The 26,041-nt window shown below is 34.5% G+C and overlaps 1 protein-coding gene across 1 annotated transcript in view; it reads left to right on the top strand.

Moving 5' to 3' along the window:
* Window positions 1-23,643, top strand: part of LOC108370568 (protein timeless homolog) — a gene marked incomplete at its 3' end in the record, with an annotated part of 26,930 nt that extends 3,287 nt beyond the window's left edge. The window contains exons 3-4 of the mRNA XM_017625905.1: window positions 19,756-20,013; window positions 23,324-23,643. Of these exons, the coding sequence (XP_017481394.1) occupies window positions 19,756-20,013; window positions 23,324-23,643 (578 nt within the window). The remainder of the gene's footprint in view (window positions 1-19,755; window positions 20,014-23,323) is intronic.
* Window positions 23,644-26,041: the final 2,398 nt, after the last annotated feature.

Raw genomic sequence — 26,041 nt, 5'->3', positions numbered from 1 at the left:
CACTTGAGCGATTTTTTCGCGTCGATTTCCGATGTACAATTCACTCAATTTTCCCTTTATTTCGTGTATTTTCGCACTCGGCGTGCCCAAATCGTACAAAATACTATTATTACGAACGTTTTTATTAGTTTTTGTACATGTTTTTTTTTCTTTGCCTTTATTGCTGTGACACCTTTCTTCTTCTTCTTTGACGCCTTCAAAACGCTGCAAGCCGCGTTTCGAACGCGTCAATAGAAAGGAACATTGAATGTTCGAAAAATTCGCAGCGACGGAATCGTGCAAGTGTGCGCTAGCGCATTAAAATGTATGGGTAGCATTGTTGTAATTTTTGGGCTTGCGGCTTCGCAACGACAGAATCGCGCCAATGTGCGCTTCGCTTAAAAGTTGCAAAGAAATTCGAAAAAAAAATTACTGTTATTCTTTTTAGGAGTAGGGGGAGTGTCATTGATAAAATTAGAGTGAGAGAAAGTTTTTCTTATAAAATTTTTCATTATATGAATCATGATTAGATAGATTAATTCCCCCGTTGCGCACTTTCGCTACTAATTATAATGAGTTGTCCCGTATTATCTGACCTTTGGTAAAATTCGATTACAAAATGTGCGTCGTTCACTTAAGCCATCTGAAATTCCTCAACACAAGTAAATACCACACATTCAACAAGTGGCAGCTCAGCACCATCAGCTGTTCGCTCAGATCGCAAAATTGGCGCGCCCATATGACAGTTCATGTGCGGATTTAATTTTGTTTACATCAACCAAAACAATTGTGAAATTTGTGTGTTTGATACGGACGGTTTTGCGGTGTAGGAAAAATTGTTAATTCATTTAAACAAAATTCTATTTTGTGTAAAGAAAGTGAAAATTCGACCGTTCGTTTGTACAGTAATGTCTGATTTTACTTGCGGATATCGATGCCACTTGCGCGGCGCTTGGCTACCACGACAACGATCGCTACCTGGCCGAGCCGGACGCACTGCAGGGCCTAAGGGTATGTTTTGCTTATACATATGTACATACATAACTTACTATTATTCGTTTTGTCACTATTTCTTTTTCATATTTGACTACAGCATTTAATTTGGATTTTGCGACGCGATTTAGAAAATCACGAATATCGCCGTCACTTGGGCCATGCAAAAGTGCTACAAACAGATTTGGTGCATATGCTGCATGATTATGTACAAAATAATGAATATGCAGATGCGCTTGTGCGTTTGCTGGTCATTTTAACAAATCCTACGTTACTATTATATCGCGATGGACCACCAAAAGAATTCCATAGTCGCAAACGTGTTTATGGAATTAATTGAAATTCTCCAGGGCTATAAGAGTGCATTCACTCAAACCAAAGTTTGGGTGCCACTATATGGCATATTGAAAAAAGGATTAGAAATCGTAAGTAGCGAAATGTTTGAAAATTTACTTTTTTCTTTATTAATGCAAAGTCTTTTATTAGGAATTTTACGAAAAATTCGTTGTTTTACAATTTTCTATTAGCTCGCTTTCAGATATTTCGCAGCGAAGTTTTAGTCTCGCGCGAAATTTTAAAATTGTCAATCACTTGCACAGATGTATGCATGTAAATATGTATGTACATATGGCGTCGTTTAAAGTACAAAACTGAGTATCGTAATTCTTCAAAACCGCTGAATGACATTTGTCTGCCAAAAATTGGATTTGCTCACACAAGCTCAGGGCTGAATCCTTATCCATTCGTCCTGAAATATCAGAAATATGATTGCTTTATAAAAAAGGAACCATTTTGAAATATCAGTGTTTTTACTCTCTAGAAAATAATTTATGCAACCTCACATAGCGGTTTTGCATTTTGTTGATACGCGGTTTTGTACTTTAAACGGCGATATGTATAAGCAATTAGGGTTGAAGTGTATACCCAGCTTCAAGGGTCTTACGGACAACAGAACCAATTGTAAATCTCAAACGTGGACAAGTTTAAAAAGCAAAGAACTCTGAAAGGTATGAAATACAGAAATACGATGTTGCTATGCAAATTTTACGTATATCTCTCCCTGAATCCCAAACAGTGACAACTCAAAAAATCCTAAATGTTCAGGAGAGGCAAAAAACTGTTGAATATGCGCAAGCTACGCAAGCAAAATAAAACAGTCCTAGTATTTTTACAGTTAAAGAAGATGGTGATGGAGAAGAAATCTGGCTGCCATCTGTACCCAAAAATCGGTGCTGTTTTTGCATTGGAATTATAAAATCTATTATATTTTAAGACTTGCATTAAAATAATAAAAAAAATATTAAGATTTACACTTTGGGAAGTCTACAAATATAATAAATTTTGTAATCCCGCCGGAAAACTGCAACTTTTTTGGTTATGCAGTCCAGTGTTACGAAGGTTGTGCGACTAAAGTGTCAAATTGACACCTTTTGGAGATCGATGCCCCCTGACACCGACTTTTTAGAAATAGCTTATTTTGACAAATTTTCTTAAAAATCATGCGACTTTTGCCCTTTTTCTTTGATTTGAAATTATATACACATTTTGACAATTTTTTAATAAAATATTACTTTTCAAAGGCGCTTAAAAATTATATCTCTTGCAAGATTTTGACTGACTTCAATCTCTTATTATGCCATATTATTATTATGGAGTAGATTCAAGGTATTAGTATACAATCCATTTTCTTACATACAAGCTTAAAAGGCTTAACTTTGTAGATAATAATTGCTATCACTAATGTTGCTTTTGTGTTATATTGATGTAAGTACCATTTTAACTGCAATTTTGTTTTCATAATAATGCAAAATATGCATATTGCGTATTTTTAATATATCCCTCATCAATCGGTTTTTATTTTTATAGAAAAAAGTATTTTTGACAGAAAATGATCCCCATTAGCAACTTATTAAAAATTATGGGACATGATCGTAGATGAAATAAAGTCGAGTCTAATGTTAGGTGCAGCTTTTTTGACAGATTTTCCATTGAAAATTATGTCAAAAAATATAACTAGCTTAAATTATTTTTCGATTTTATTTCGACTATGAATGTGCCCCAATAAGTTTCGAGAGGTAAAATTATGAAAGTCTTTATATACGTGGTATAAAAGATTTGAATTACTTCAAGACAATTTTGGCATGTGACACTTTTGCAGCAATTTCAGTAAAAATTTTTAGTGTACACGATCAGTGCTAATGGTTAACCAAATAACGACGCACGTTTCCAAACAGATTGCGTTCATGTTCGTTTTAATGCATAAGTACTAAAGCAATGTCTAGTAAAATGCATAATAATGGAATATTTCTTGCATAAAAATCAATGATAAATTTTAAAAAATAAGATTGAATTCGTCTTAACTTATAATAATCTAGATTGTCAGAAAAATTTGTCACTGAGCTCGTAATTATTATTATTATGTTTTCTTTTGTCAGAAAAGTTCTTATAAACATTGTTAGATGTTTTTGAAACATTTAATGCTTACATTTACATATTTGAAAACGAATAGCAATTAGGCATATGCCATAACTACGACTATTACATCATTTATTCACCCGAGGAAGCCTTTGCTAAACGAATGTTCGCCCAGTCACCACCTTTTAATAGGACTATTACATTGATTTGAAGTCATCAGCATATAGATACTAGTAAAACAGTGCATAATGATAGAAGCAATCATCGTGAACTAATGGCCTTTGCTCGACGCTCCAAGTATCGCGAAGGCATGACTCGCGTAAGCTTACAGTCAATCTGGCGCAGGAATTTATTATTATCTATATTATTTTTTGTTAGCTTTTATAATTTTTTATAAATTTGTAATTCTTTTTTTTAAGATTTTCAATGTTTTCAATCAATTGATTCAGAATTATATTGATAAATTATTTTACTTACATTATTTAACTTAAACCTTACACTCGCGGCTCGAACTGGATTTACCAGTGTTACGAGCCACAGCCACATTGTCAAGCATAATTCTTAATTTTTGCCATCGCAGAGTCGCGATCTAAGTCTTAATTCTTAGACATCCTATGACATTTTCTAAGTTTGATCGGGAACTCAATTTACCAACTTCAACCCCAGTAGATAATTTCAGGAGTTAAAAGCCCTTCCGAAAGCCTTCCTGAGAATCAAGAGGCCTTCCACTCTACATTCCTTTCTCCTTTCTTTTTTGTATGGAGTGGCACAAATTGAAGGGCTTCCTCTTTCGCTACCCATAGAAGGCCTTCCGAGAGGCTTTTATAGGACGTACTTCAGAAGGCCTTTTGGAGGAGTTATTTAAAGTTGCTTCTTTAATTTATAAAAATCATATATCTTTGAATGTATTTGCTTAAGGTTTATATCAAATATTGTTATGTAACTTAATTTTATTGGATATTAATGTTAAATAATATCTTTCGCATAAATTGTAAATGGATAAGCCCTTCTAGAAGGCATGCAAGGAAGTACTTTTTCAGCCCTTCTTGGGTATGTCTTAGGATGGCTTCACTTAAGAAGGCCTACCTAAATTATCTTCTGGGAATGAATTTTTACTTCAAAATAGAATTAAGTTAATGGTGGTTTTAATGCATGTTATACTTTTATTGCAATAAATTATTGCATTTAAAAATTTTAATGTTAATGAAAAAACCAATAGCAATATTTCTTCGGAATTAATGCAATTAAATTTTCATTAGGTATTAGATGTCAATGACTTAATGCATTAATTTTATACATTAACATTAAAATGTTATGCATTTTACAATTAATGCATTTTTCACAACTCTGCTCCAAACCATACTATGAGAGTCTTACTAAGATCCTACAGATGTGATGCAGTACTTGCACCTCTAATAACTTCGCCACCTTAAATAAGTATATTTATCTGCGTTAAATTTCCTAAACGGTACACACAAATTATGTTGAATAGCTCACTCACAGGCATTTGCGGCCTACTCCATCAGCAAACCATTTACCGCCAATTACTTATAAGAACCAATGAAGAGAAACATATAACCAAAAGATGAAAATAAAAAATTAAATACTAAAAAAATTCTTGCGAACTACCTTTTAACTTCGTTTTAAAAATATACAACTACATACATAAAAGCCTAACGACTGGTCATACAAATCATTAGCCCCGAATGGTAACAAAAACAAACAAAATAAGGAAAATAAATTTGCAAATAATAAGTAGCGGCGCTTTTATACAAAAGAAAAACTAAAAAAAAAAGAAATAACCAATGCTGTTGAGACCTTGCGAACACCCGAGGAAAATGAGGGGGGAAAAAGAAGGGCACCATTTCGCTTTCAGCATTGTGAAAGTCTTTGGTAAAAGTTTTTTCGCCAGCACTTTGTACGCTTTCAACCACCCAACCGTCCAGAGATTCATTAGAATTACGAAAATAATTTTCCGCACGCAGATTTCAATAGACTTTCTAAGTAAAAAAAAAAAAATTATCAAAATGAAATGCAAAAAAGCGCGAAATGCTAGGAGAAAAGTGTTGGTAAATCCATGTAGTGAGTTGGAAAAAATTACTAGCAGACTTTGGAAAACGAATTAAACAAATGAAAGTCGTAAACTACCAAGCAAAGCAGGCGGTTAAAAAGGGAGCTTAAAGAAAAGCACAGACGCAGAATTGCAATGAAAATGTACATACAATGTATATGTATGTATACGATTATGTACGTTGGCAAACTTTGTTATCTCACTGCTGAGCAAATGAACTCTGCGCTCGACGCAAGAAATATGAGCTTACTGATGCGTCTGAATCTCACTCAAATTAGTTACTTTACTCGACAAGAAGCATTCCGTTTATTTACTGCAGCTCGCTGTGAAAATTTAAAAGAAGCTACTAAAAAAGAAGAACTAAAAAATGAACTCAATGCAAAAGCAAAAGTTAAGTTGTCTCTTCTTGCCATCTAATTTATGTACTAATGGAACGCTGGACTTCTAGGTAATGGCTTAGGTCCATTCAAACACTATGTATGTGCTTCTGCTCATCGTCATCGTCCAGCCAGGCCAAAAACGCCAACGCTTGACATTAAGTCAAGGATTACTAAATAGTTTTATGGCCGACAGTCGCGCATTAGCAAATGTAAGCGAATTAAAGCACCAAAAAAGGTCGAGCAAAAGAGAGAATGCATAAATGAAAGGAGTCAGCTGCAATGAATAAGTTTTAAGTTTTTAATGATTTTTATATGCTCATTTTTATATTAACTTTTTGCTGAACAGAAATGCTGTGCTTCCTTTTTTCACGCATATAAAAACTGGTCATTTGATGCCATTAAAAAGGATTAATAAAAGAGCAGGCCACGTACACTTGGCTCAGAGAATGATGTGCGGCAACAAACTGATGCGCTTCAGCCCTCACCATGCAGTGACCTAACAGGATGCTTATTGCTCGTTGAATTTGGCCTTTTTATTTTGTTATTCCTTTTTCTGCTAGAATATATGTATGTATGTTAGTATGTACATATGTACATGCAAAAATATTCGAATGCTTTGAATGCGTTAACTGCTATTGCGCTAAATATTGTAGCCAACTCCAAAGTCGCGTCAGAGCATTTGGTTCATGACTGCCGTCATATCGGCGCACCAAAGTTGTCTTTTTTTATGAGGCTGACATTTTAATTGCATGCTGTGTGCAAGAATCACGGACAACGACATCGCTTGATAGCGACGGATGATAAAAAGTTAAATTTGCCACATGATAAAATAGAAATGCAATTTTTATGCTCCCAAGCTGCATTAAAACTTTTGCGACAGTTGACAGAGGGATAAGCGAGCGCAATGGTATCGAGCGTGCCGCAGATTGTGGCTAATTGTGCATATAAAATGTTATTGAAGTTGAAATTGACTTGATTTTCTGCTAATTAACAGTGCAATATACGTAAATATGTTTATGGTCAAAATTATGTGAATATGTGCATATGTATGTATGTATGTACATACATAAAAACACTTCAGATCCTGGTCAGTCGTTCCCACGACACAGACTGGGGCCGCCCCATTAGGCTTGCCAAAATTTTCTATGATATTTATAATACTATTTCAAAAAAATTCGAAAAATATAGTACACTTCAAATAAATAAATAATAGTAAATAAAAGTACATACTCGATACTTTTCGTCCGATACCAAGCAATTTTGGTATCGATACTTTTGAACCGAGTACTGAGTAGGTATCGGAAGAAAGTACTTGTATCGAAACCCGATTCAGTGACAATTTTATTCCCGCACTTTTATTTTTTAATCCAATTATTATTGTGAATAGTTAAAAGATTTTGGCAGTTTAGTTGCCGACGAAAAGAAAGTCCTACAAAGAAAGACCCATTCTCATCTAATATAAGTCCACTTTTTTTGTGAAAACTCATATTTGGCTATAAGAAGCAAGATAAATTAAAAACGCTATGTCTCCAAAAGGATTAACTAACGTCTTCCTTTTTATATTCAATTTAAGGCAAATTTACTAAGTCCAAAAGAGGCACAGAAAATTTTGATAAGCTCACACAAAATTCCAAATATTTTAATTTGCAACTGAACCTTTTGCAAAATTCTTGACGGAAATATTTTGAAAGGTTATTTTTCTCTCCTGTAAAATTTCTACAAATGGACTTAGCAAATTTTCACTCTAAGCTAGCCATATGAATGCCTGCACTCCATCCATACTAATCCAACGAACAGTGCGTATGTTATAGTTTTTCAGGCAAGTGGCAACCCTATTCAAATTCTAAGTCTCTCCTGTCGACAAAGAGTATATTAGAGAAAATCTCGCCAAAATCCGTTCAATAGTTTGCGAGATTACCGCGTACAAAGACTTTCTAGACTTCATACTGTGTATAGAAAGAAGTTCAGCTAATGATTCCAAAATCGTAAATGATAAGTCTAAGTGGTAAATACTATTATTAGCAAAAGAAGATATGGAATATATTTTAGATGAATTTATGTACTAAAACACGTAATTTTTAAGCAAAAAACAAAACCGACTTCAATTCTCATATAAATATATATATACATATATATATATAGTATATATATATATATACTTCATGATCCACTGATCGGATCCAAATCAGATTAGTATGGAACCACCTCTGAGACACTACCTTTCCGAAGCAAAAAGAATTATCGAAATCGGTTGACGCGGTCCAAAGTTATGCGGTAACATATGTACATAAAAAAAAAATTATTCCGCCGAACTGATAACCTCCTCCTTTTTTGGAAGTCGGTTAATAATAGTTGGTTTAGGGAGGATAACATTACAAATAGGTAAAGTCGGGGGTAGATTGCAGACCCCGCAAATGGGAATTGGTGGGTTGAATGAAAAAAATGTGTAAAAAATTGGAAAATTAACGGTTAGTCGACTGGTTGTTTGTGAGCGGTCCGTCGAAAAAATCCAAAGCGAAGTCGCCTACTTTTTGTCCAAAAAATTTTGTTAATCTATTAACTGATTAATCGACTAAATAGTCGATTAACAAAAGCTGTAGTATTTTCAAGGCGCTAAGATATAAAACATTTTGGCGGAAGTGATACAATAAGTCTAATTCTATGATCCTCCAGGAAAATCAACATTTTTTGAGTTATTCTGACAATCACACACATATTTATGTATGTATGTATGCATTTTCAGTATGTACAAACGGTTCTGCTCTATTTTTGCAATTGCTTATTACAACCAGAATTACTTTATTCTCTAAGCGTGTGTATTGCATAATAAATGAAACGAATTTTCGCCACCTACATCAAAAGTACACGCACACAGTCATGCCATTAAATGAAGTCATTTGTGGCCTTTAAAGCTTGCAAACTTTTCACATCGAAAATAAAACTTTTGTCGCTTTGAATGTTAAATCGTTTACAACGCAAAGAAAACGGTAAGAAGTGTGCAAAAAATCTTATGTAACCACAAGCTTCAAAAGTAAATTTAATTATACAAAATTAAATCCATATGCCCGCACAAGCAAACAAATCCGAACGCTAAACACCAAAAGCTTGCAAAAGAACCAAAACGCCACCCACACGCTCTCACTATTTTAGACCACGCATATTTAGACCACAAATCCGCACTCAATGCGCAGATTAAATTAAGCATTGCACACGAACTTTTCATCTTGACAGATGAAAAAAGCGTTGTAAAAAAGCCAACAAAGGCCGGCACAGCCAGCGAGCAGGCGACATTTTTTTTTCTAAAAAGTGCTTGCTTACATATGTATACCATCCGGTTTGCATTGCCATTTCAAACGGCGACAAATGATTATCGCCACATAGCTACTTCACTTATTATTTGGTTCCAAGAGCTTTCGTGATTGGGAAGTGTTTGAAAACACATTAAAAGAAAAAACCCGAAAGTTGAAGTACTGAATTGCAATTTGTCGTTCTAAGCGGATACAGCAGGCCATATGATGTCTATTCAATTCACAGCGCAGCGTCATGACGACAGCGCACAACAAGAAAGACCATACTAATATTTCGGCGCTTGTGGCTTTTTTAACCGACTCCACAAAAAGGGGGAAGGTTATCAATTCGTCGGAATATTTTTTGAAATGAAACTTCTTTAGCGGCGGTTGATTGTTTGGGAGTAAATTGGCAAATTCAACGGAAATGGTGCAACGGAAATGATGCAACGGAAATGGTTGGGGCTGAAGCAAGTGCTTCTTGTGTGTATGCATATGGTATTAATTTAACAAAAATTTGCTAATAAAAGGTTAAAGAATAACAATTAGATAAAGACCAATACAAGAATGAAAGTAAAGGTGACTACGTACATAGATAAAGAAAAGAATAAAAGCAAAGGTAAAAATAAAAACAAAAACGAATATGCGTAAAGATAAAGGCAAAAATGAAGACCAAGGTAAATTTAAACACTTTACTTACATACATATGTATATATACATCGGCGTAGCCAGAATGAAATTTAGGGGGGGGGCCTCGACCCTATTAAGCTGGCATTTCAGGGTACTACTTTATATATATACAAGGAAAATTTGAAAGTCAGGGCTACGCCCATGCATGCATATGTTATTCTCTATACTTAAGTAAATATGTATGTATGCATGCAAGTTTACATGTACGAGATTAAAAAGTGGATTGTTATTATTAATAAAATTNGGGGGGGGCGGCTCGAGCACCCCCTGCCCCTACCTGGCTACGCCCATGTATATATATAAGGGCAAAGGTGAAGGGAAATATGTAGATGGAGATAAAATGTGAAATGATGAAATGAATGATAAAATGATGAGGATACCGATAAAAGTAAAGACGAAGATAGGGGAAGAAAGATTAAAATAGAGGTAATTAAAGAGGGAAGGATATATAAAGAGACACAGACTCTCAATCTGGGAACTGTTTTGGCATTTTAGAGATTTTCGGTATCCTTGGGACTTATCGATAAAATAATCGATATTTTTATCGGTTTTGTTATCGCTTTTTTTATCGATATTTTCGGAACGTATCGTTATAATAGTCGATACTTTTATCGATTTTGTTATCGATATTTTTAGCGGTTTGTTATCGATATTTTTAACTATTTTGTTAGCGATATTTTTTGTCGATTTTGCTATCGATACGTATCGATTCTTTTTATCGATTTTGTTATCGATATTTTTTATCGATATTTATCGATTTTGTTATCAATATTTATCGATTTTGTTATCTATATTTATCGATTTTGCTATCGATATTGTTATCGATTTTGTTATGGATATTTCAATCGATATTTTTATCGCTTTTGTTATGGATATTTTTATCGATATTGTTAACGACACTTTTATCGATTTTATTATCGATATTTATCGATTTTGTTATCGATATTTATCGATTTTTTTTTTTTTGATATTTTGCTATCGATATTTATCGATTTTGTTATCTATATTTATAGATTTTTATCGATATTTACCGATTCTGTTATCGATATTTGTCGGTGTTTATCGTTTTTTTCTCGATATTTATCGATTCTGTTATCGATATTTTTAGATTTTGCTGGAGATATTTTTATCGATTTTGCTATCAATTTTTGTTTATCGTTTTTTGTTATGTTCAACAATTTTTATTGACCTCGAGGCCAGTTTTAATAAGAAATTTATTGTGGAAAAGCAACAATAATTTTTTGTTATGGATACTTTTATCGATTGTGTTATGGATATTATTATCGGTTTTGTTGTCGATATTTTATTGGATGTTACTATCGATTTTGTTATCGATAGAGTATTTATAAAGATTACGAATATAATGGCGGATTTTCAAAGTTAAAAATGATGGATCCAAAATGGTGACCAACTTAAAAAAAAAATGACTGGATTAGTTTGGAACTCTTAACCGCCGTTTTGAATTTTGAAAGTCTGACATAAGATTCGTAATCAGCAACCCCAGACACGCACTGGAATCGTGTTTTAACCTTTGACAATGTTTAAAACGTTCAGTATCAACGTCTTAATTTTAGTACTTTTTTTTTAATTTGATCGCCATATTGGATCCGCCATTTTGAATTAAAAAAAATTAACTTCAGATTCGTAATCGGCGACCACAAAAACTCTCGAGTGCCGGGTTTCGAACAGATCCAATCATTTTTTAAAAAGTGGACCGCCATTTCGTATCCGCTATTTTGAATTTAGAAAAACTGACTTCAGATCCCTAATTAGCAACCCCAGAAACCCCCTGGTAACAAGTTCCAACCCATGGCAATGCGTAAAACGTTCGAATCCCAATTTTAATTTTACTAGTATCTTTTCAAGAGCATATTTTCGGGCACCAGGCCCATTCTAACTGATCAAGACAGGTATGTAATTAAGGGAATATTCCCCAATAAACCACATTTTCAGCTGCATTTTAACATATCAAGAAAATAAAAAAAATGTGAACAGCAGCGTTTTTATAAAAAAAACCGACCACCGCGACCTCTAAAAAAACTTTACAAATAAACAAATAAAATATTTAAAAACATGGCTGCCCTCGTGAAATAGCGAGAATATATATTTGTATCCAGTGTTTTCATACGTTACATCTAGTTTATATGGATCTGTATGTATGTACGAGGAAGCACGCCTTATATCGCCAAAAAACTAGAAGCTTTGCCGCTTTCATTTTCTTTATGCACTCGCTCTTTCGAAACGTTTCCCATTTTCTGCTGCTTACACCCATTATTCTCTTCCTTCCGTACATATGTACATTTGGGTGGTCCAAAACCAGTAAAATCGGAATTGTTATGATCTCACCTCTATTCTTCTATTGTTCTATAATGAAAAAAAGTGTACCCCTATTTTTTATTTTGAAATCAAAAAATATTTAGAGGTCGCTCAAAGCGCTCAAATTTTTCCTTTTTTTATATGGGGAAAAACAATTTTTCGTAGAAACGGTATAGAATTCTTGAAAATCAAAATTTTTTGATTGGAAAGCTTTGTTTCTCTTCAGGAAACTTTTACTAATAATACGCAATTGTTTATTTAACAATTTTTTAATACTAACGATTTTTTATTGGTCGCCCCTTGCATTCTTCGGGTTTTGTGTGGGTTTTTGGCGGACTTATAAATTTTGATTGCAATGAAAAAGTGTTAAATAAACAATTGGGTATGCAGAGAAACAGAGTTTTTTAATGGAAAAATATTGGTTTTTAAGAATTCTGTGCCATTTCTACGAAAAGTGGTTTTTTCCCCATATAAAATACTTACGTGGAAAACTTTGGGCGCTCTAAACGACCTCTCAATATTTTTTGATTTCATAATAAAAAAAATACTGGTATACTTTTTTTCGGTATAGAACAATCCTAGTGGGTGAGAGCATAAATATTCCCTCTTTACTCTTCCCCCCCAACATGCATTTTTGGACCACCCTAATGTACATGCATAAGTACATACTGCAAATTGCTAAGTGTAGAAATGTTTTCGCGGTGGCCATTCCACGCAGCGCTTTTAAAACCCAGCTGCTTCTCTTGGCAACACCTATTTTAGGCTGCTGTTTATTTTGTCCAAGCCACACACACACACACAGGCATCTTGCTCGTTTGCCTGCTTGCGTTGGACAAAAAGCAAATTATTAAATACTCATTTATGGGGGCATGCAAATATTAATAATTTTTCCTTTTGAAAAGAAACAGAGGAGTAAAAGCACCACGAATCTCGCAAAATTAAATTTTTGCTTGAACGTACCGCAAAGTGAATGTTGGCTCTTGACAAAGCGATGAAAATGCCACGACCTTGATATTCATTTTCTAAAGGGTCACTTTAATTATAAATGCTTGAATAATGCGAAGAAGTTAAGAGCATTCATTTATTTCGCTACACAAAATTTTAATTGAAATTGGGGAGATGGCGATTCATGTCCATAAATTGGCGCTTCAATAAACTTTGCATACAGTTTGCACTAAATCTACTACGGTTTTTAATCGACTTATTTAAATTTATATGCATTATTTCTCTACGTTTCTCCACTCTTTTGCACTTGCGTGCATGCCATCGCAATAAACATTTTTTCAGTTTTCTTCCGTTTACCCTAAGTTTGCGCGCTGACCTCCAATCCATAAATTCATTTGGAACCGATTGTCATGACAGTCATATCACTCCAGGGAGCAATACAAAGGGATTTTCCTCGATTTGCTGCTGCACACGCTTATCTTTTGCTTCCTTCTATTTTCAGCTTGTCAATGTTTACTTCGTCTTGTTGTTTGTTATATATATTTGGTTTTTGGATGGCCAAAAGTTTCTGTAGTTCTTTTACAAACGGTCTTATCGCATTGGCATATCCGTTTCAGTGTTATTTTTTTTTTCGATGAGCTTATTGTTATACATACATACATACATATGTAAATGTGTCGCTAGCGAAACACGGGAAAATTGAATTTAAAATGTTCGCCCCAGACTAGCTTAAGTCTTTAACTCAATCAACAATCAGGAATGTAAATTTTTCTCAAATGGCTCCTAATTTAGCCGTAATTTAACTTTTCAAAACAAATTTTTATTTTTTTTTCACATACATACAGTAATTCAAAAAATGACCACGACTTGATTTTTTTGAATTGAAACTTCTTTAGCGGCGGTTGGGAGTAAATTGGCGGATTCAACGGAAAATGCACACGGAAATGGTGCAACGGAAATGATGCAACGGAAATGGTTGGGGCTGAAACAAGTGCTTCTTGAGTGTATGCACATGGTATGAATTTAACAAAAACTTGCTAATAAAAGTTTAAAGAATAACATTTAGAAAAAGACCAATACAAGAACCAAAGTAAAGGTGACTACATATATAGATAAAGAAAAGGATAAAGGCAAAGGTAAAAATAAAAACAAGAACAAAGATGCGTACAGATAAAGGCAGAAATGAAGATCAATGTAAATTTAAACCCTTTAGCTATATATGGGCAAAGGTGAAAGGGAATTTGTAGATGAAGAAAATGATAAACATAAAAGTAAAAACAAAGATAAATGTAAAGAAAGAGATGAGGAGGAGGATACCGATAAAAGTATAGATGAAGATATAGGAAGAAATATTAAAATAAAGGTTATTATAGAGAAAGGGATATAGATGGAGACACAGAGACTCAATCTGTGAACTATTTTGGGATTTTAGAGATTTTCGGGATTCTAGGGACTTATCGATACAGCAGTTGATATTTTTCTCGATTTTGTTATCAATTTAGTTATCGTAATTTTTACCGATATTGTTATCGATTTTGCTATCGATATCTTTGGAACCTATCGATATAATAATCGATATGTTTATCGATCTTGTTATCAATATTTTTATAGATTTTGTTATCGATTTTTTAGTCGTTATTTTTAATGATTTTGTTATCGATACTTTTTATCGATATTTTTAATGGTTTTGTTATCGATATTGTTGTAGATTTTATTATCGATATTTTTATTCAAGTCGTTATCGCTATTTATATCGATTTTGTTATCGGTACTGTTATCGATTTTGTAATCGATTTCGTTATCGATTATTTATTGATTTTGTTCTCTACTTTTTTTATCGATTGTGTTATCGATATTTTTATAGTTTTTCTATACGATTTTTGTTATCGATTTTGTAATTGATAATTTTGGCGATTTTGTTATCGATATTTTAACTGATTTTGTTATCGATATTTTTATCCAATTTCTAAGATTTTGTTATCGATATTTTTATTGATTTGGTATCGATATTTTGTTGGATGTTACTAACGATTTTGTTATCGACAGAGTATAAAGATAAAAATGAAGATAAAGGAAAACAGAATAGCATACATACGTAAATATAATTTTAAGGAACCGGGGTAGATGTAGGGATCTAAATAGAAAAAAGACAAAAAATATAACCTTATGCAAAAGCAGATGTACATATGTATGTATGCATGTATGTATATTGGTTATGAGACAAAATAGATATGTAACGTAAATTTCATTTCTCCAGCGTGGCCCAGGCGCACTTACCTTTTTTTTTTTAATATTCGTAAGGTTTTTTGAGCTAAAAATGACGTACAGTGGTTGCTGCCATAGGCTAAAATTAAAAAAACGTATGTAAAAATTGTTGAACCAAAATAGGCTTTGCAATCAGTTTTGTCCAAACTTCATATTGTCATATATTTTTTGTTTTAATTCTAACGGTTGTTTCTGAAAAAAGTAACAAAAGTGTCATCAATTGTTCGTTTTGTTTGTACAGCATCAGCACGCTGAAAATTGAATTTGATTTAACGTAATTAAAATATTGTGAAAAGCCGAGTGAGTTAAAATTATATACAATGGATATGTACGTAAAGGTATTGACTTTATTTCTATAATTAAAATTTTAGATAATTCCTGTTGTGTTCTATGCAAATCGTTGTTTTAGAAAAGTAGGATTTTGTGTGTTTCTTGGTTCGGCTTGCAAGTATTTAGGTAATGTTTTAAGCGTGTTTCTTTCTCCTATCGGCCCTCAATATTTTTATGTACATATTGTTTGTGAATATTTTAAGATTATAAAAGTGTTCAGTGTAGATTAATGCTGTGCGATTAATTGATTATTCAAAATTTTAATTAACCATAAAGTAAATAACTCAGTTATTNTTTATGATTAATCAACATTTCGAGTAAAATGAGTAATCAACATTTCAACTCTTTACATATGTATAAAGTAGTTAAAGTTCCTTGATACTTTGAAAACAACGTTTCTGTTTTCAAAAATTAAAACGAAAATTTTTTTTCATATACAGAATTTAAAAAAGAAAATAAGCATTTTCCAAAGCAAACTCTTTTAACGAGCAAAATAATTTTTTTGAGTAATCATATATCAAGTAACTCGATTAATCATCGTTTTGAGTAATCAAAATCTTGATTACTCGAGTAATTGATTAACCGAATAATTGATTAACCAACTTGCTCGAGTAATCGAATAATCGCACAGCCCTAGTGTAGATGCATTGATCTGCAGAGACTCGCGTAGTATTCCATAACCTTATCCGAGCTCTTTATTTTCTACAGTTTTTTCATGTTTATTTCTTGATTTATGTATCTAATTTTCTAATTCAAAATGTTTCTAGGCACAACTTAACACTGCGAATTTTGTCGATTGCATGTTTTTGAGATTTGGCGTGAAAATTTCGGTACGCATTTCCAAAAAGTTCAAAATTTGCTGGGTGCAATAGCGAAATATATTGAATATGAGGGTTTTGAGACAGATCGGTATGAGTTGCAAAAATGTATTAATTACGTTTGTAAAAAATTTGCATTGTTTTGGCAAAGACCCAAACACCAAAAATCAGCAGTTTTGAAAAGTCATTATAATTGGCTCGAATGGAAAGAAATCATTTCATTAAAATGTCCACCAACAGTTCCCACCAAGTCAAATCGTGGCGCCCGAAAATAGATTTTGTTGAGTCTTAAAAAAGACTAAGCGTCGGCGAACATATCGGGATAAAATTTTTACTCTAAGGTCTGTTAAAAGCACTGTTGCCAACTTAGTGCTTTTCGCACTAAATTTAGTGCTTTTCTTAATTCGAAACGCGAAAATTTTTGAGTTTGGTGCTTGGTGCGTTTTGTTTTAGTTTGAAGACACCAAAACTGTAAACCTGAAACCAAAATGGAAGTTAAATATGGAGCAATAGGAATTTTCGTATGGAAATTTAAAAAAATGGAAACAAAATCATGGTACGATGACAATCATAAGCGATAGAACATATGTTTGTCAAAAAAATAAGTGGCAGCACTTTCAATCATGCCAGAATCACATACGATAATTTGCCATTGCCTGCAAAAACGTCCATGTTTCTGAGACCAGGAATCGATCTTTAGATCTTTAATTTGGGCTGATTTTTTTATATTTCTTACGAATATTAAAAGCTCCAGTATCTCCTAACAGTAAAATGAATAACGAATCTTCGACCGCCGAGCAAGAAGCATTAATTTTTATTAATTTGAATCGGCATACCTACAATAAAATTTTGTATGCATTCAAAGTCCATTAAACCGTCCTATAAAAAAATGGGTGCTTTTTTCGAGAAAAAACGCGACTTTTCTAGGATGTTAGTGCTTTTTCAAATTCAAAACTTGGCAACACTGGTTAAAAGTAAGAAGTGTAATATGTAAAAGTGGGCGGGGTTGGACACGCCCACATACAGTCATGTGAAAAATAATAGGGCCACGACATTGTGACCAGTTTCGGCTATTTATTTTTGTTTGTTTAATGTTTATTTTTTTATAAAAATACAACTCACTATCTAACAAAAACCGCATAAGTCAAAATTTCAAACTTTATAAAAAAGGTAGAAAAATTCAACAAAATTTTAAAACAACACAAACCTTTTTAATAAGAACTTTGAGAAAAAGTCCAGGTGTATATGGGAAAATCTTTTGAGATGGACATTTTTCCTATATTTTTTTTTCAACATAGTAGCACAATTTTTTTCCATATATGATCACTTGTCAACCCAATTGAAGTACATTATAACCCGCGTAACTAATATTTTCTAATTGTTACTCTATTTAAATCATATTTTCAAAATTTTGTTCTATTAGCCCGATCAAGTTAGATTTTCAAGATTGCAGTAACTCGCATAAAGCGTAAAATTGGTTCGAATGTTACGAACATCTTTATAAATGAAATGTGAAAAGGCCTTATCGATCCCAGATCCTTAAAAAAAATTATTCAAGGTCAAAGGTCACCATAAAAATGTTATAAAAATATAGGTTAGACAAAAATGTAGTTCATGCAATTATCTCTAAATAATCTAAAATTTCTAAATAATCTAAAATCCAAGAACCCACATTTTTTCCGTGAGTATAGTATTGATTTCATACATACATATATCTCCATACCAAGGTCCAGTATGCCACAAATACTTCCAGAGGTATGCAGTATGAAAAATTCCGTTTGTATGGGAGGTGCCACGCCCCTTTGTCTAATCGAGATAAAAGCTACCCTTTCTTTTAGTTGGGCTAAACGACACCAGTATGCGAAATTTCATTAAGATCGGTTGAGTAGTTAAAGCGTGAAAGCGTAACAAACAAACCTTTCGCATTTACATATATCAGTAAGGATTATCCAGTACTGACCATTAAAATAATTTTTTGAGTTGAACATTTTTTACACAGACCCAAATACACAAACACAAAATATTACACCAGTGCTTATGATTTTTTTTGGCCTTGATTGGTTGTGCTCAGCGAAAAACCAATATTAAGTAAAAAATTTACGCACTAATCACGCGTTTTCTCAAGAAGATCTTTCAGCAATGATAAGTAGTACATTGTCCTTTAACCTTGGATTCTTTTTCTGAAAAATTGAAAAGTATATTTTATACCCATAAATTCAAGTTTCTTATAAAATTCGTGAAATTCCGATACAGTTGTAAGCAGCCTTTTTCCTTGTATTTGGTAACTGGCACATTTAATTAACACCTGCCTTTTTATTCCTCACAACCTAGAGACCAATGTTTGAAAACCCCGAGCTTTAGGTCGGACCGCTCAAGAAGTTATACCTTAATAAAAATTAGATTTTGTGCGATTTGCACTAGAAATTTCTTGATTTTCTCAATTTTTGCAAGTAAACTGGTCATTTAAACCGTTAGTTTTGTTTTGAATAACTATTTATTTATATTTACACATATAGGTAGTATTAGCGAAGGTATAGAAACTGCATTTGGCAGTGCTGCAGCTTTGTGGAGGCAACAATATGCCAGTACGCAGAATGTCCCCGTCCCAATAGATTTTGCCATACTTATACCCATATTGAAGTAAGTTTATTTAACGATGTTTTGTAGCTGTTTTACTGCGCATAATGCGAGTTTATTTTAAAGCAATAAAAAAAAACGCTGCTCATATTTGTATGCAAGGCAGGCAGAGGGTGGAATATTGTAAGGACATAGACATACTTAGTTAAGTCGCTGCTACTCCTACTACATCCCTATTCTGTTTCTCTCCAATGTGTACTGCCTTCAATTTTCAACTCTCCGCTGCAATTTTTTGTTCTAAGCCGCTTTGTTATTTTTGCCTGCTTGAAAGTAAATTGATTTCGACTTTAGATTTATAACGATTGCCTAACTAATGATAGCACATTCGTTCTGCTTGGCAACCGTTTAATGGCGCACAAAGCAGGCATATTCCCATTTCATTGCTTTTTGTACCCCAATACGTTTGGAAAAACCGTTAAAATACATTTCTATGCAACTTATTTGATTTTATGTTGCTACTTAGTCTTAGTCCAAAGGATTTGCATAGAAATCCGGCCGCTATGTCGAACTGCTCGTCAAAATATTTATTTCTTGCACAATTTTAATTCTACGCTTCTGTTTTATTTCGCTTTTTATTTGTTGTCGTGCTTATAAAATGTTTTTATTGATGTGTCCTTTTCCATTTTCAGGACTGGGCGATACGCAGCGAGGAGCAGAGCTTGATGATTGAACGCGTCCTTGTGCTGATACGAAACGTGCTTCAAGTGCCAGCCAATCCGGAGGCAGAATGTCGTGCCGATAATGATGCCAGTCTGCATGACCAAGTTATCTGGGCGCTGCATCAGTCTGGTCTGATGGATTTGGTGTTGTTCGTGGTGTCATCGCCGGATGAGCATCAGTTTCATTTGCACGGTTTGGAGATTTTGTGTCTGCTTTATCGCGAACAAGTGAGTAAACGATGAGGTTACTATGAACTTGAAGTTTTCTGTGTGGGTGAATGGATAACAGTACGCGGCGAAAGCTGGAAGACTAGCGGTGCAGGAGGTGGGCACTAAAGAGTTGAAAATGTTCACAATAAAAAAAAAACCTAGTGATTTGGAAAGAGCAGCGCGTTGGCGTTGCCGAGATTTCTTGGCATGATGAGTAGCTGGAATTTATTTAATGATGTTAGACTATTGAAGTGTTTGCTTTGAAGTATGCCATCTTCATTATTTGTTTTTATCGGATTAAAGCAGTATTGAAGCTAGCAGATATATGTATGTATGTATACAGCAGCATGCAAATCCAAGTGAAATAAGAACTTATCATGGATGCCCAAAATACCTTAAACAAAAAGTGGGAATTTTTGAAAAAGGTTAGCTTATTGATTACTTTGTTCCCAATATAAATTTGAGTGTAATAGAAAGGGCCACCGCGACCTAGAAGATCTTTTGTATCCCTATGATGGTTCCTGACCCTGGCGGCCCCTAGATGTTATTAGCCTCCCTTATGAATGCTAAAAGTTTCTTGGTAGACGAGTTCCTAACCTTAAGGGCATCGACTGTGGCAGAACTGAAGTATTTCAGTCTTAGTCTGGCCAATACCGGACAATCACACATAATGTACTCCGGCGACTCTTCGTCTTCAAGGCAAAGACGGCAGTTTGTCTTTGTGGAAAAACCAATGGGGTGCATGTCAGATAGCTAACAAGCAAGAACATTTATGTCTTTCCTAGCGACAGGATAACTAAAAGGTCAAGCCTGTCTAAAGTCCCCTATCTCTCCCCAGTACTTACGGCGTTATGAGTTTACCCACGATTCTATTTTAAGCCTCGAGGGGGATCAACTGAGCCCGCAAAACGATTCCGGTCCAACAAGTACGGACGATGAGCCTTCTCTTGCCAATTCGTCGGCGGGCGCGTTACCCACGATCCCGCAATGCTCCCAGCATAGTAATACCGAATTGCTTACTGACAAGAGCCTTTATGTCCGCCTGGCTATCTAAAAATAAAATTATAAACGCGCTTTTAAACCCTTCTCAAGGTTCAGTCATGTAAAAAATAATAGGTACTCCACATTTTTACCAATTTTGGCTAATTTTCTTGTGTTTGTTTAATTGTTATTATTTTTATTTTTTTATAAAAATGCAGCTCATTATCTAACAAAAACCATATAAGTCCAAATTTCAAACTTTGTATAATAATTAGACAAATTCAAAAATATTTTACCAATATAGCAAACCTTTTATTAAAAATTTTCTAGAAAAATTCTAAGTACGCCCATTGAATTCTAATAAGTTGCAAGTTTCAAGATCTTGTTGATTTTTGATAATTTTTATTTTTTTGCCGATGATGTTATTATTTTCTTCCATACCAAAAAAAATTGTCGAACATACTTTGTATAGAAGAAAATGCGTGAGACCTTCAACAAAACAAAATAATCAAAAATCAAAGCGAGTTTGAGCAACTTACTACTTACACCTTATTAACCCAAAATAGAGGGGGCTATAAAACTGCATACTTTGAATTTTTCTAAAAATTCTTAATCAAAAGGTTTGTTTTGCTGTAACATTTTGTTGAACTTTTTTTTAAAAAGTTAGAAATTTAGACCTATATCGAGGGTTTATATTCAGTACCCTCTATCTGCAATTTGCACAAAAAGTACTTTGTGATCTTAGAACCCATCTGGGACTTAGGTACCTGTCATCACTGATGGAATTAATGACTTTGCAATTTAATAGCAAATTCGTCTGTGAAGCGTCATACAAAGTCAGCATTAATATCACCGAAGACAGTTAAGTCATCAGAATATCATTTTTGTGAAAAGTGATTTTTGCTAGATAACGAGCTACATTATTATTGCAAAAAAAATATACAAAAAAACAGAAAAATTGTCAAAACTGGTCAAAATGTCGCGTCCCTCTTATTTTCACTTGACTATACAAAGTACCTTCCCTTCGCAGTGGGTAAATGGATTTCGATTGTTCCGATTTACAAGTACCTTACTTCTAGGTTCTTTACTTCCATGTAATTTCCGTCCCTCTGACCGGGAGCTCATAGGAAGTTAAATTTATAAAACTATTCAGTTGCTAAAATTGAACTTTAAAGAGTTTCAAGAGTTATTTAAAATCGTCCTATAACTAATGTTAAAGTTAGCATTCACAATTTCTGACACTGGCAGCGCAGTCAAAAAGAGGCTTGGCGGTGGAAACTTAATGCAAGGAACTTTTCCAAATGCACCCGAGTCAAATGTTTATCAGAACCGATAGAGGCCATACTCACTGCTTTAGAAGAATCCTTTGGTGGCCGACGTGAAAGCCACATGCTCAGAAACAACCAAAAGACGGTCAATGTGCCCTTTGTAGTCACCTAATCAGTGCCTTAGAAGCCATAAAAGCCCGATTAGTAAAATCTTTCTCGATGGCACCATATGTAACCCGTATCTCCCTAAACGCTATAACAGCTATAATAACCTAGTCAATTATATATATTTATAGTAGTTGTTTCATTTTTAGCACAGCAGAAGATATGTAGTACGCTCGAGTTTCCAGCACTCCTTGTCATATTTGATTCAAAGGAAACCCGGCTTCCACGTTGTGCCACCCTTTTTTCAGACAACGAAAATGACAAAACGCCGAAATCATCTGGCTTCCAAAGCGAATTTCACAAGTGATGACAGAAATTCGTTTACGACAATGTTTTATAGCTTTCTGCTGTATTGATGTCAAAAGAATTTTTAATTTAAGGAAAGTCTGTTTTACTTAGCAAACCATTAAATTTTACTAGCAGCTGCTAGCTATTATTATCTTACTACCGTACTACATTTTCGCCCGTGAGCCATAATCGTACATTTGTAACGCTCTTCTTCTCGTCGTGTTATAATCGCTACTAAACCGTTTTACCCATCAACTTTTCAATTAAATCCAGCCTAGCGGCACACAATATTGCACGCTGACAGCATTAACACCACAACAACCATAACGAATAAGCAGCTCACGCATTTCTCGCCATGTGCAATTCTGAACATAACGCACATTCCTCGCTGCAGCTTGAAACTATTGCATTCACCTGCATAACCAGGTCACCTGCATAGCAGGCACGCCACGCACCACCTGCACCCAAATCTCCAGCACATTTCCGTACATGCACTGACACTGACACCTCCCCCCCCCCACACACACAGCCTCATATTTTAACCGCCTCAGCTATTCGGGCATCAGCACGACCTAGCTGACATTAAATATTGCGTGTGTAACTGACGCTAATTTTCCATTTAACAGACAGCCGAATCCCTTGCGGATGCATCATTGCAACGCAGCATCGCCGAGAAGCAACGCGACGAACAGGAATTGCTGGCTGCGCGTCGCCGTGAACGCCAAAGGCATCACACCAAACCGCCTGCGATGCGGCATTCACGTTTCGGCGGCACGTATGTAATACGGAATATGAAATCCGTGTCGGATCGCGACATCATTTGCCATCAGCCGTTGGAACGTGTTATGTCGATTGATTTCGATCGTGAGAAGAATCAACAGAAGCGTTCATTTCGCCACGTTAAGGAGGAAGTACAGCTGACGCGACGCAGTGCGTTCTCAGTGCGGTAAGTGAATAACCAAGCTACATACATACATACATACATATGCATATAAAAAATTAAATTTGTAGAATTAGAAAAAGGATAGTAAGAGAATGAAAAATTCAATCAACCAAGTATTTATGCTGGCATACATGTCTCGAAGTGGCATTCATGGTTTTGTGCAATTTTTTTTTATCTATTTGTGTGTATGAAATAGTATTTGCTGGCTTCTTTAGATGCGCCTCCGTGAGGCCAAATTTTTGTTTGCTTTGTGAGTAGTTTACATTTCAAATTCAATCAAATCAATGAGAAGTATTCAATTGCTTTCGCTTTGGCCGTTTTTTCTATTTTTCAACATTTTTCTAATTACGTGTCTTGCCTTAATTTCGCCGGCAGCTTACTTATGACCTCAATACATCGCATAATGCTACAAGTTAAAAGAGCCGAAGAGATTGATTTGTTATTCGAATTTTGATGCACTGAAATGGCTGAAACTCCTAAGCTCCAAAAGATGATATCCGTTATAAGTTCTTCTAATAATCGACTTAATGAAGGAAACATTTGGTGCACGTGTTTTTATCGAAATAAGCCAACGGTTGGACACAGAAATTGTGCGATTTAACGCCAATAGATTGTTTTTTTTTATCTAGGGTTACGTAAAGTCATTGCATTATGCGAGCGAACCGGAAACTTTGTACGCCTTAGAAATCCAGATTGCGCGAACCTCTGCCGATATACGGCCCTTTTGAAAAGGTGGTTAAAAATTGGGCTTCCAGCATGCGGGGTGTCGGTCGTCTTTTTACTTACAACGCTTTGCTTACTGTCGCGTAAGTAAAGCCCACAATAATTTTTCACTAACGCTATACACATTAAAAAGCCCTTTGTTATATCCTGCAAGAAACAAACTGTTTATAAAAAAAAAATTCTCATGCCGACCAGTTTTCACTTAATTTCTCTAAGTTAAACTCATGAAATTTTGGGGTTGGAGTTTGCCTCCTTCCTAGACTTGGATTACGAGTTATTGAGATTCAATTACACTAACTAATCTCCTGATATACATAAACATTTGATTGAAAGTCCGCGAGGGACTCGAGTAACCCTGGCGAAACTAAGTTTTGGATACTACAGTCAACTGAGCTCGTACCTATCCAGACTCGGCTCCGGTGTACCAACCTTATTTCAAAAACCACTAATTTCGTATAATATGATTTTGAGTAACATATCTATCAGGCAACATATCTATCTCCACAGTTTTTTATATCTTGTGTTTTCTAAGTGAACGCAAAGTATATGTATGCCAAGTTTTAGCGAAGTCACAACTAGAGTAACTTGTATAAGGAAATAAATCAGCAACAAGCGTGTAGGGTGTGCCGAGCTCGGCAGCCTAGAAAAAGAAGTAGTCTGATCAGGAGTAGCTGTGATCGCCGAAACAACAGCTTCAACTTCTACCGCTTAGAGTTTATGCATAGCTTCTTCCATTTCTCCTAAAAACAAATGATATAAAAAAAGCTTAAGAAACGCTGTTGAAATCGGACCACCTTTACTGTTTTCCTTGCCGTTTGTATGTGTGGCATTCTGTAAAATGCAAAAGACTTTTTGAGAGAGTCTATACTTACTTTTAATGTGGAAATTTAAATTTTATTCTGACCGATCCTTTTGGTTTCTAGCTTTTCGCACTTAATTAAGAACTTTATTGGGGCATTTGTTTGGTATGTTCAGCATTACAACACGAGATCGCCTTTCCTTGCCTCCATCTTCTTTATTCATGTACTCATTAGCTTATGGAATGCCCTTTTACACGTCAATTCTGCGCTGGTAATAAAAACTTTGTAGCCGATAAATAAGGTTCCTATAAATTTTTAAACCCTTTTCGCGTTATGGGTACTCTTGTAACCGGTAAAATAGAAATTCTATCAAATCCTTGACCTCCTTCAAAAATTAACTTATAGGGAAGGTTCAAAATGACCCATAAGGGTGCGGACTAGGAGTTCTATGTACTATGTTGAAAGAAAAGTTGGTCGATGCGACCTGGATTCACACCTATGTATGTAGAACCTGTCCAAGCGTTAAAAGGCACCATCAAGAAAAGAGTATCTGATTTTCAGTTTTAAAATAAATATCTACTTAAGTTATACTTTGGTAAAAACCAAAACGTATTCGTAAATATGTGTAGTACGTATGTAAGTACACTTCCTTACAGCTTTTCCCCCACAAATCACTGCACACTTGTACAAGCCCAAACATCAGCAATAAAATGTAGTGTGAAAACGTAGGAAAATAATAAATATAAAAGCTACCAATACAAAACACGTGACATTGATGGACTTTAGCGATGTGGCTTAGTGACTTGGTTTGTGTTGGCGCACACGTCGTTGATATTCATCTGCTGCAGTGTTTTGCTAACACAAAAGATTGGTTGGCG

This window comes from Rhagoletis zephyria, unplaced genomic scaffold (assembly GCF_001687245.7).
Source record: "Rhagoletis zephyria isolate East Lansing unplaced genomic scaffold, Rhagoletis_zephyria_1.1 Rzeph_scaffold_04321, whole genome shotgun sequence".
Classification (NCBI taxonomy): Eukaryota; Metazoa; Arthropoda; class Insecta; order Diptera; family Tephritidae; genus Rhagoletis; species Rhagoletis zephyria.
The sequence above is the reverse complement of the archived record's forward strand: the minus strand, read 5'-3'. Positions and strand labels throughout refer to the sequence as shown.